We start from the raw sequence: 13,203 nt of genomic DNA on the forward strand, positions 1-13,203 counted from the left end.
GCTTCGGATGTTATGGCATTGTCTTGGACTATTATCCGTGCCAAATTTCAAGAAGATATCTCGTCCAATAAAAAAGTTTTCCATACGAGGGTTTTATCTTGATCATCGATCAGTTTGTATGGCAGCTATACGCTATAGTAGTCCGATCTGAATGATAGCTTCGGACATTATGGCGTTGTCTTGGACAATTATCCGTTCCGAATTTCAAGAAGATATCTCGTCAAATAAAAAAGTTTTCCATACACGGCCTCTATCTTGATCGATCAGTTTGTATGACAAGTATATGGTATAGTGGACCGATCTCAACGATATCTGCGGATATTACGGCATTGTCTTGGACAATAATCTGTGCCGAATTTCGAGAAGATATCTTGTCAAATAAAAAAGTTTTCCATAGAAGAACCTGATTTTGATCCTCCGGTTTGAATGACAGCTATATGCTACAGTGAACCGATATCGGCGATTCCGACAAATAAGCAGTTTCTTGGTAAGAAAATAACCTGTACACAATTTCAGTCCGATATCTCAAGAACTGAGGGAACTAGTTCTAGTATATATAGGGACCAGTTGGAATATATAATTTATAAGGTCTCCACCGTCTCCTTCTGGACATTACAAACCTAATATACCCGTTCATAGTATATGCGTGGCTGTGGTTGTAATTTAACAGTTATTTTGCATGTGGTTATGCGTAAGTTAGAATATCATCAACAACATATAAAGATTGCTCCACTAAAAGATCGTTCGGTGGAGGTGCGATGTATTAAAAGGCATGTCAATTGAATGGACACGAGGAAATATGCAGAGTTGTGCAATATCATACTGATATACATTGCTAAGCATTTTTAACTAATCCTCAGCGCTGGGAAACAGAAATATAAAAATTTCACAGAATTTTCCATTCTGGATCTTCAACGAAAAACCTCAACATTTAACGGAAATGCGACAGTAAAATCATAAACAAATATTAAATAAAGATCTGCCCAAACCTTAAGTACCTACAATTACTAAGCGCTATTGTGTTTCATTAACGGAATAAATATGACTCATTCAGAGACACACGCGCAGCGCATATGAAGCATCAATTCGCATGGATACTAATTAATTCATCATTGCAAGCTTCTCAGTAAACAATTTTTACTACAAATGAACAAATTACTCACTTGATATCAGCGCTATCAAAAATTTTTGAAACTGAGTTATGCGAATTCTAGCCATAAACAATTTGATTATAGACTTTCTCTTTAAAATTTTTATTAATGAAATTCTCTTTGTTGAATGTAAGCACATACAATTGCATTAGCATTCCGAAGTGCGGCAAATATTGTTGCATACTTTTAGGCGCATGTAAAGTTGCTTCAAGCAGTTTACTTGTTTGACATATTTTGATATAGAAATTGTAGTGTAAATAAATATTTTTTTAGAAACAAATAGTATAATACGTACATATAAGTAAAAATCAGTTTTTAGATGAATTTTACAGCTGTTAGATGAAATAAAAAAAAATATGGATCTCGATAAACATAACGCCTATAATACCACATAACCCACAAATTCAAGATAAAGATAATGCGATGCCGACGCAGTTAACGTTTTTTCTTAGTTTTCTTTAAAAAATTATCGAATTTAGTCTGGCACCAAAACAATAACACTGAAGTCAAAAATAAAAAGACTTTACATATTTTGATTAAATGAATGTAAAAACAATTTTTTTAAATTCATTTTTAAGTATGCGGTGATAATGAATTTTCCTTGTTCGTATCTACCACTTCATATGTTAATGTAAATACATACGTATGTATGACTGCAAGTGCGCTAAGCTTATCTTTGCACTAGCAGTTTATTACATTTTTAAAGAAAATAAGAATACAATTAATTTTCTTACGACATTGACATACTTAAGTGCGCTGATAACACAAGCTATTTTGGTGGTTTTGTTTATACTTAACATATCAATATTTAAATGCGTTTATAGAAACATATTTACAAATCATTTATTATTGTAATTAAAACAAAATTTACTAACCTGTATGGTGTATTTCACTTTTCTGCGAAAGACTAACTTTTGCATTACTTTCATACTTTTTACAATTTATAACACCAGAGCACTTTCATTTGGAAAATTAAGCGGAAGACTAAACGAACAATTAATTAATTTAGCAACGAACAATTAACTAATTTTGCAACGAACAACTAACTATTAACACTAAAATCAGGCGGGAACTACCGTTCGGACAATTGGATTGTCAAAGCGCGCTTACAACTGCCAATTTGACTTTCCGGAAAAATAAAAAACCATGTGCGAGCCGAAAAAGTCGACTAAGCAAATGTAAAAAAAAAAAGTTAAAACGCAACTCGAAAAACAATTTTAAAGTGAATAGTGATAATATGCAAGTGAAAAAAAAACAACAAAATTGTTTACTACTCGCTTTCGGACGTCAGCACGTGCAACTATATCACTAATATTATAACAAAAACTGGTTGCAATCGGTCACTTTTTATGGTGCACGTTGTTACAAATTTGCATAACTAGTTAGGCACGCGGTGACCGCCCAAACAGCTGGTGTTTATTTTAAAAAATTATTATTTCTAATTTAAAGCGCCGGTAAGTCTCGCCTCGACAAATACGTAATTCTCACGCCCACTATAATATATATTTGAGAAAAAAAAAACAAAGTCGCGTGAGTAAACGACGTGATTGCGGTTTTTAATATGTATTTTGTTGGTGTGATAAGTGATAAAGTAAAAAGTTAAAGAAAATTTAATAAAAACAAGAAAAACGCTAACTGCGGCTGTTTTAAAGCAATAATAATACGTTTCACAGCTGATTTCTTATAACATACGGGACTATAGAAAAGAACTTCCTCTTGATTTTCATCGATCAGTTTTAATTTACAGCTATATGTTATAGTGTTCCGATCTTAATAACATTTTTGAACATTATTGCACAAGTATCGTGAAAATATATCATCAAATAAATATTTTTTTCCATACCCGAACTTTATTTTTATCGTACAGTTGATATGGCAACTATGTGGTAGATTGGTCTGATATTGGCGGTTCTGACAGATAAATAGCTTTTTGCGAAAAAGGGACGTGAACAAAATTTTACAGCGATACCTCAAAAATTCAGGAAAGTTCGCTTATAAATAACATACGGATAAGGCTAAATCAACTCAATTCGTCTCGTCAAGCTGATCATTTATACATTTATATATAATATTTCATAGGTCCTCCGATGCTTCCTACAAGATGTTACAACCTTCAAGGCAAACTTAATAAACTTTGTATAGGGTCTAATAAAATTTTATAACCCTACCCACATGACACCGTAAAAGAGAAGCCGAACTGTCTAAGAAATGAGAAATGTGTCAATGAGTAATTGGAAACATACAATAAAGCATGTATGCAAATAAGCTGCACAAATTTAACATTTCAGCGAATCCGCCACTCAATTAGTAAACAAGCAAACCAAATAAACAAAGAAAAGCGGGGTAATGCCAAAATTACAATAAGAAACAAACATGATGTATTTACAAATTAAGACGAAGCAATAAAAAGTGCTGGGGCAGCATTACTTGCTTTATGGAAACACTATTTCCGAAAAAAATTAAAAAATACATTGTCTTTTTTACAATAAAAAACAAGGTTTAACATTAGAAAACAAAAGCAAACAAAGCGTCTGCGACTTTGTACTGCAGCTTGACATTAGCAAAAGAAGCAAAGTCTGGCTTTACAAGGCGCGGCTGTGCAGCTAATCTGCACACGGCTTGAATTGAGCTACAAAGCGCCAAGCAAAACAAATCTTTTCACATTGAACACTACACATATGACTCATTTTGACAGTAAAAATAAGTGGATTTGAGAGCAGCAGAAGTAAATGACGAATTAATTGCAGGAAGATAAGACACGCTTTTTGTATGAGCCAATTGGAGTTAATGAACTATAGAAGAGTATATAAGAACAACGAAAAATTCAAGTTTTATGCTAATATTAGCAAAAGCACTTACCTGAATTTCCAGCAAAAGTTCCTGCTTTTTTCGTCGTAGCTCAATTAACAGCTTCTGCTGTTCAGGAGTTAATTCTGCAAGAAATGAGAATAAAATAAGAAATTATGGCCAATAAGACAGACAAAAATAAAGAAAATAGCACAGCAGTAAGCAAGCATAGTTAAAATATGACAGGTGAAATGTGCAAAGTATGCCACAGAGAATGGCAATAGCCATTGTTAAGCGCGGTTTGTTCTTTGGCAGTATTTTATTTACTACTTATTTTTAATGAAAGCCATTTATATATTATATTTGGCACAAATATTTAGCGGTAATGAGTTTAATTATATATAAATATTATTTTTATGTCAAAGGCAACACAAACTCTTGTTGTGACAGTTCTTCTTGTTCATATTTTTGCGGCTTAATTCAATTGCAATAAAACTAAAAGCAAACAACACTTTTCAACAAATATTTATTCACCCATTTTCGCCCTAATAAATCGCCAGTCATAAATTTAGAATGACACAAAAAATTTTTAACTTCCACAATATTCGTATTATGTACACTTCTCACAATAGTTGATTACACAAACAGCTCTTATGTGCGTCTAATTCTTGTGTGTCAATTACTTTCCTAATACCTTCGTGGTCGCACACAAATTAGGTAAGCCACCTCCCCAATTCGCCAATTGCTAAATGGCTTTACGTACCAAAACAGCCTAGAACTAATTTGCAGTGTTCAATAAATATGGACGGACGTCAATGAACGTTGGCAGACAAGGAGTGTCCCGCTGTAAATTCAATGAGCGCTTATTAAATTCAGAAGACATTGCTCAACAGGGGTATGAACTGGATGATTAACATATTGCAATTAATGAAGAAGACACATTCTTCATAAAAATTATTGTTTTTTCTAACATTTTAGTTAAATAAAAGTCGTTTATTTTACATGTATTTACACAAGTTTCAATCCATTCAAAAAACTGTGCATATTTTATGCTCCTGGACTTTCACCTGGCTGCCAATAAAAACATGAACGTCAACAAAATGCTTAGCATCAAATTTGTTGCACATACATTTATGTATGTATATACTAATGTTGTTATTTGCATACATAAGCTCATGTTTATTTATCATATAGCGTACAATTGTTTTGTAATGAGGCACATATTTCATTATGTTGGAATTTACACAATTGGTTAATTATTTATATTGTGGCAAGTACTTCATTCCAACAGTATTTTCATGTTTCTATGCTTTGCTTTGCTGCTTTTTCGTTTTTTTCCTTCTCAATTTACCTGGCGCTGTAAAGTCGCTGCGACCAGCGGTGGACGCCTTCGAAATCGCACCGTACGACCGATTATCCATCGTACTAATCATTTTAGCTAACGCACAGCTTTATTTACCGCACTAATTTATATATTTAATTAATTATTTTCATTATGAATATTCACAATTTTCACACACACAATACACAAATATAAGAATTGAACACAAATCGGAGTTTTTTCGTTGCAAGTTTCGACGCGTTTATTTCTTCTCGTTTCTTCACATAGAGAAAAGTCAAATTGTGACAGTGCTGCCATATAGTTTTTGACATTTAAATGTTTGATAAATAAAATTTGCTTGACATTTTTAAAGCAATTTACGTATAAAAGTAAATTGTATGCTTTAAAATAATAGTTTATAAAAATTTAACAATAATTTTATTGTTGCGTTCGAAGTGAGCTGAGAAAATAGCAACAAAAAGTATAAGAAAAGTTGTAATGGAAAATGGCAACTTTCATGTTTTTGGTTACCTGCCACTTCCCATTATTCGTTCCCAACAGGGTGTGTAAATTGTATGAATATTTGAGTAAATTTTATAATATATAAAAATATATTTCAAGGTTCAAAATGATTTAACGGTTATAAATGATTATTTTATGGATAAAAATATTTTTTTAAATCTCTTTAATTCTACAGTTCGTTTGCTTGTAATGAAACGAAACTTGGCGCTTCTAATGAAAATTTGTAAGGTCAAAGAAAATTTGCGCAATGACAGACACACCTTGATTCACGGTTTTAACTCGAAATAAACGGAGTGGGAGTTAGCAACGACACAAACCGTGCTCAGGTAAAAAAAAGCGTCGTAACATCTAGCGGTGGTGAGCTAAGTAATTCGATGTTTCGAATGCTGAGATAAAGTGTAGATAAGACTAAGCGCCGAATCCAGTGTCAAACTCACTACAAGATGGCGCTGTAGTGACGTTTAGCCGTGTTTCGTACCAATTCTAGTAAAGACAACTATACAGAAAGCCCAAGAAATTGATTGGCATGCTGCGCTGACCCAGCAACATGATTACTGAAGCTCTGATACATTGAATTCGGACTTAAGAAACTCTTGGAAACTTTGACAGACATCTCTGTTAGCGCTGTTAGGTAATTAACCAGTGATTTAACCGATAGTTGGCTTGCAGGCACTTACCTTATATTATAAATATCTGGCATTAATTGACTAGTACACGTTCCTCCCTGCTATCTCCGTACTACTTAGGTAGCCTACACTCTCTTGCCATGCATTTCTGCATTGTGCGCCTGAAACTCGTGATATGAATTGGTTTTGAAGGATTTCTTTTGCCCGACGTTATTGCAATGTTCACATTCGTAGATGAATTTGCCTGGATGTTTGCCGGTTTTAAGCACATGCTTACGCAAATTGTCGAAAGTACTGCAGCGGAAGAGACAGTAGCGACATTGAAAGGGTTTTTCACCTGTGTGTGTGCGCATATGACGTTTGAGGTGGCCCTTGATGCGCGCCTTGAATTCACACTTGTCGCAAGTAAACCACTTCGAAGGCGCTAGGTGGGTGCGGGAGTGCCTGGAAACAGGAAAAGAGAAGTTAGAGGGTTTTATAAATTATTTCAAGTCCGTCAGTCAGTCAAGACAGTACAGATAACGGGAAATAAAGCTCAGGAAGCATAAAAGTGCAGTAGACCTTCCGTGGATTAATCATAAAATACTCTAAAAATATGACACCTACATTTTGAAAGGAACTTCTTGTCAAGACTGTCATATATAAATAGAGATAATGACAATTTTATCCCGTTTTTCAGAGTGCGTTTGACAGAAAAATATTTTAGTCCTCGCCCGCTCCGCAGCATCAGCTAACACTGACTGCGACCGGGAGCCTAAAACCAGAACACTGTTGTAGAAGGTTCATGTCGCTGTTGTGCGTTGGCAGTACAGGCTTTAAGATGGGTCCATTCATTGGATTTGTTACACCTAGTAAAAGAGAAGTTTACGGAAGAATCTCTCCGAGAGCCCGGAAGGGAGGTAACGTCGAACCGTTTGTGGTGGGAATTAATTTGACGATTACTAACGCCATTCACAGTGGAGATTTTAACACTTTCATTGACTCCTCCAGTAGCAGAAGCCTTTGGAGTCGAAACAACACCTACCGCGGATAGGTCAGATTAGACTCTGGCATACTAAACGTATGTCCTGCAAGCAAAGGAGCGCGTGGGACTAACCACCTCTTTGCATGTCCAACCCAACTCCACTAACACCTGTGTGTTGCTGTAGCGGCAGAATTCTGCCAAGTTGACAGTCCTTGGTCGATAAAAATCCGGGTCCGTTCCGGTTACGTAGACTCGACTGTCGTGAGAACGGTTTCCTCACACCTCTTTTTCTATGGCTTGACCTGAAGAAAGAGCCCGTTTCCTGAACCTGCCTTTTAATTGACTTCAATGCGCTTTACGCTGAACAAGACTGAGGTACAACGACAACACTAACCCAGATTAAATAAAAACCAAAACTGTCCCATAATGCTTCTGACTATTATTTTCACCATTTTTAATTCTTTGTTTCATTGGACTGCTTAGAACACATGGAAGATTCTGAGATAAAAAAGCTCTAACTTTCGGAACTCCGAGCAAAAACTATGAAATATACGGTCTCACTTTCCATGTTCCAAAAAGTGAGACGGGTATACATATTGCCACAGTCCAAGAAATAACCCTTCGCAGAGATCTTCTCACCTTCCGTTTTCCAAAATGTGATACTTTTGTGAGTGAGTGAAATATTTTCACGGACCTCGAAAGAGCTTTTCGCCTAGTGGATTAGAATAAAGAGGAATTTTTCTGAGGGAACTTCCAGAACTCCCAGTGAAAAATATGAAATACACAATCTCACATTCCATGTTCCTAAAAGTGAGACCTGTATATTGCCATAGTCCACGAAGTAACCCTTCGTAGAGCTGCTCTCATCTTCCATTTTACAAAAAGTGATACTGAAATACTTTCACAGACCACGATAGAACCATTCACCGAGTGAATTAGAATAAGGAATAGAACACTTCTTCCTTAACGGAGTAATGGGTATACAGCCAAAAACTCTATCTGAGGGATTCAACGGAAGTTGATTGTAAGCATTTATGCAATCTATGCCATTATACCTTTTTTATGTCGAAACTCAAAGGACCGAAGCTTCAAAAGACCTTCGTTGCGAAAAGATGTGTCCTCAGTGGTTTCAAGGGAATGAACATGAGACGCGCAAAATTGACTGGTGTAGAATACTTGGAAAAGAACATGAAGGTATTTCTAAAATCATGGACCTTATGCCATTATTAAAGTATACAATCCAAGAAAGGAAGATCTCTTCAACGCTTTTATTTGGATTTGGAGTTCTTACAGTACCTGGGAGCTTTGTGGATGTCGAAATTCAAAGGACCGAAGTTTCAAAAGACCTTCGTTGCGAAATTGATGTGGTAATGAACGTAAGACGTGCAGCGTTGCCTAGGGATTTTCAGTAGAATACTTTACAAGAACATAAAGATGTTTCAAAAAACATGGATCGTATAATAATATTACAAGAAAAAATTCAAGAAGAACAGTTCTGTTAAGCGCAAGATTTTGAGTTCTTATAGTACCTGTGAGCTCTGTGGATGATAATTAGTATAAATTGAGTGAGTTCATGTTGCTATTCTAGCATTTCAAGCTTCAGTTGGCAAATCAATAACAAATCAGCGCAGGGAATCTGAATCACCACTTCAGAAACTCAACGGTATTTAAGCTTTTAATATATTCTACATATTTTAATATATTCCGACAAAACTTAGAGACTAAGCTTAATTCAGAGAGAAAGCTACCAAGCGTAATTACAAATCAGACCACTGGAGCTCAAAACTACCCACCACTTATCTTAAGAAAGGATCAACTTGGTTTTAGCAAGGGATAAAGTGTGAGGCAGCCACCAAGCATTCACAGGTTTCGTTTTTCTCGAGTATTTTTCGTGGCTTAACCGCATAAATGCTTGTAATTCGTACAAGTAGGTAATAAACAAAGCGTAAAACTGGCAAGCGGCAACGAAAGTTTGCACAAAACCTCAGTTAATTGTTAATTTAAGAGTCTTGCACACCACCACAGATCGATCTATCGATGGACGACACATCATTGCCGCGCGCGCAAAATGACCCAACTCAACTCCAACAAGGAAATAAGGAAATAAATAATGAGAAATACGCACGAAATACAACAACAACCAGCGAGTACATGCTGCACCATGCCCCAAACGGTGCCGAATACCGACCCAAAGCGACTGGACATATAAACCAGCAGCAACAGCTAATCAATGGCCATATGCGACCACAATGAGCCGCTGAGGAATTTCTGCCTCGTCCTGTACGAGTAGCTACAGGGAATAACAACAACAACAGCGACAACAAGAGTCATACAAACGAAACTAATTCGCCATTCGGCTGTAGTGAACTGAAATCAGATGAAAATGTCCAAATCGAATGAAATGAAATGTGAGTTAAAATCACCAAAACACGACTCTAACGCGCCGACGACGACGACGACGACGACTGGTGCCTGGTGCTGCAACATAACATATAACAACACACACATACGAGGTTGGTTCGATAATTATTTGACGTACCAAAGGATGACGGATATTTTGGAAGCATGGAATTTTATTTCTCGGAATAGTATAAGTTTAGCTGGCGATTTTTGAGACCATTGTCGGAGGATCGAGCCATGTGTAGAAGTTCACGCAAGTAAGGAAGGTTCTCTGAGCGCCATGCACTTGGGAGTGGTCAGAAACGATTCTTTTACATATGACTCAAGCAGCTCACGACCTCCTGTCTTAGACCCAGTATAGGGTAGCCAAAAAACATCCGTTCGAAGGCGAGCTAAAGTGAGAAGGCGTTGGGTTTGGGACCCGCCACGTAAAATTACTTCCAATGAAGAGAAGAAAACAGCCTTGAATTTGTAAACTCGGCTATATTAGTTTTAGCAAAATCGGACTGTTTTTCGTTATTCGTCACCGAAAAAAAAGAGTTCGTACCGAGCCAAACCTTGAGAATACTGAAGATGAAGAGCAGTTTATAGTCTGGTTCGACCAATTTGGACATAGTGAGAGCAGAGTTGTAAGCCGGCGCCTTGTTATAGTAGAAGAGCAATTTAGTCTTCGCCAAATTGGGCCCGAATCCGACCAATACTACTGCATGGAAGAGCCTTAGGACCGTTATGACAGTCTTTTGCCTCCTTCGGAGCAAGGTTCCCGATGAAGTCCTCTGTTTGAACTGTTCCTTGGTTTCTGGTGAGTACTAGTGGATCCATGTTTTATCGACGGTCACGAAGTCACCAATAATTCTACACAGAAGAGCCTTATGGTAGCTATGACAGTCTTTTTTCTTCCTCAGAGTAAGTTCGCCAATGGAGTCCAATGTTTGGACTGTTCCATGGTTTCTGGTGAGTACTAGTGGATCGAAGTTTTAACGACGGTCGAGTCGAAAGACCAAAACTCCCTCGGACTGCGCTTAAACATTACAGTTAGTGTATGATTGATCAAAACCCGACGTGAGGCCAACTTCAAACCTGTGAAATCAATTTTAAAGTCTATATCGTATCATCCAAGTGATCTTTGACTTCACTACATGTTTTCCTTTTCAAAAACGAGAGCCGAATAACCGACTGAACTAGCTCTTCTACGGTGTTTTTTTTTTATTCGCGAACTCGATTGGTTACAGACGTCCCCGACTTGTTCTACACGTCCTCGACTTCTTCCACACGTCCTCGACTTGTTTCACACGTCCTCGACTTTTCCCCTATATTTTGACAGCAGTCACTTAAGAAATCGTACACGACAGAAAATTCATTTTCCAATATTAAAGCAATCGGTCAGTAAAGCTAAGTTATTATCGGACCGTCCTCATACATAGTATGTATGTAAGCGCCGCGCGACCCGCCATCAATTCATCGATTCACCGGCCAAGCGCAGCGCGCACATTCACAGCATTTATCAGTTTTCGGACTGCTATGGTGGAATTAATTGCCACCAAAGCCGTTCCAGAAGCCGCCTGCCCAATCGATAGTGGACAAAAACAACAAAAGCAAAAAACATACACAAAAAACGCAGTGCAACAAAAGTGCTGGTGTTGCTGTTGTATCTCGGTACGTTCATCCGTCCATGCGTCCGTCGGCGCGCACCGTTGTTGTCGTCCGGCCGGAGGACCTTCAGCTGCTGCGCGGTGGAACGCGTGTTATGCTGGAATTGGCAAGTGGTATTTTTCGCTGCGTTCAGTTCGTTGTAAATTCTACGTAAATATGTCCGAATGTATGTATGTCAACATGTTTGTTTGTGTGTGGGTTTGTGCGCGCACGCGGTGAGCTTAATTAGCGGCAAATAATGGTCTGCGTGCCTCGCCACCTCATTTCGGAGTGGAGTCGCGGCCACAATCCAGCCCTGACAGCAGCACAACGACGACCAATCGTACACAGATCAAAGTCGATATGTGTGCCTGTGTGTGTGTTTGTGTGTGTGAACAAGAAAGGGAAATTCACAAGTCCATGTGCATGCTTAACAACAACAACAGCAACGCGCGCAACAACAGCAGCAATAAACGCTGTTCAGCGATCACTAATTGCAGATATTCCTATTGCTCACAATTAGTTTGCTGGCGAGTAATGCTAAAACATATTTTGTGACAAACGCGAGAAATGACTAAAGCCTGGAGAATGTGTTGGTTGCAATTATACAAAAAAATATTTTTTCTTCCCGAAAATCAGCATAAGCTGCATGAAAATTATGTTTTCTGAAGCCCAAGATTTTTGTTAAAAAAAAGAACGAAAGTTCAACGATTGCATAATGGCGAGAATATCACCTTCATGTCTTGTCTCTGTCACTTTGAAATATATTGTCACTGTCACGCTGGAATACAAACCACCTGGAATGTCTGAACTTGAGTTCCGATTATCTCAATGACCCATAAAAATTACTTTTGTAAATCTCTGCTTGCTCTAAGGGATATTACAATAGCTAAAGCTCCAAAGCTTAGTGCCTTTTGTCACTAAAAGACTATTTTGGTATCCAAAACTAAGAGTCTTAGTGATTCAACAATAGTATTTTGAAAAGCTTCTTAAAGCAGCTTTCTAAGAACAGTAGAGTTTTGCAAGAATATATCTTTTTCAAAGTCTTTGCTTTAGAAGAGTATTATGGTAGCTAAAGCTGAAAAGGTTAGCGGCCCAAGAAAAGCATTTTGAAAAACTTATAAATTCTTAGCACAGCTTTCCAAAAACATAGCTTCTGCAATGATTTTGCTCTTAAGGGATGTCAAGGTAACTAAAGCTCCAAGGCTTAATGGCTCAGGAACATTATATTGAAAAACTTATAATTTGTAAACGTAACTTTTCAAGAACATAGCTTTTGCAAAGATTTGTTTTGAAGGGATAATATTATTAAATTCAAACTTAAGCTTTTGTAAAGCTTTTTCTCTAAAATAATATTATGTTAATCAAAGCTCTAAAGCTTAATGGCTAGGGAATAGTCTTTGATTGTTTAAAATATTATTTTGGTAACTAAAGCTCTAAAGCATAGTAGCTCAGGAATAGTGTTTTGAAAAACTATAACATCGATTTTTCTAAAACATTATGCTAGCTAAAAATTGATTGCCTCAGAAATAGTACTTTTAAACAATTTATAAATTCTTAACCCAGGTTGACAAGAACATAGCTTTTGCAAATCTTGGGTATTATTGCAGCGAAATCTTTAAGGCTTAGTCGCTCAGTAATATTATTTTGAAAAACTGATAAATTCTTAATCTAGCTTTCCAACAAAAAAGCTTTTTCAAAGCTTTTATTTTGTGGGATTATTACGGCAACTAAAGATCAAAAGTTCTAATGTGACATCACAAAACCAGCATTAGACTGAAGTTCTCAAAAGAAGCACAG

The 13,203-nt window shown here is 36.9% G+C and overlaps 2 protein-coding genes across 2 annotated transcripts in view; both read right to left on the reverse strand.

Moving 5' to 3' along the window:
- LOC105228485 (cytohesin-1) overlaps window positions 1-5,536 on the reverse strand; it is an 82,722-nt gene extending 77,186 nt beyond the window's left edge. The window contains exons 1-2 of the mRNA XM_019991114.3: window positions 5,290-5,536; window positions 4,011-4,084 (exon numbers count right to left, since the gene is read on the reverse strand). Of these exons, the coding sequence (XP_019846673.1) occupies window positions 4,011-4,084; window positions 5,290-5,371 (156 nt within the window). The 5' untranslated portion in view covers window positions 5,372-5,536. The remainder of the gene's footprint in view (window positions 1-4,010; window positions 4,085-5,289) is intronic.
- The window catches only part of LOC105228504 (zinc finger protein Xfin), a 112,573-nt gene that overhangs the window by 59,352 nt on the left and 40,018 nt on the right, over window positions 1-13,203 (reverse strand). The window contains exons 5-6 of the mRNA XM_049446903.1: window positions 6,459-6,851; window positions 4,011-4,084 (exon numbers count right to left, since the gene is read on the reverse strand). Of these exons, the coding sequence (XP_049302860.1) occupies window positions 6,533-6,851 (319 nt within the window). The 3' untranslated portion in view covers window positions 4,011-4,084; window positions 6,459-6,532. The remainder of the gene's footprint in view (window positions 1-4,010; window positions 4,085-6,458; window positions 6,852-13,203) is intronic.

Source organism: Bactrocera dorsalis, chromosome 1 (assembly GCF_023373825.1).
Source record: "Bactrocera dorsalis isolate Fly_Bdor chromosome 1, ASM2337382v1, whole genome shotgun sequence".
In the NCBI taxonomy this organism is placed as follows: Eukaryota; Metazoa; Arthropoda; class Insecta; order Diptera; family Tephritidae; genus Bactrocera; species Bactrocera dorsalis.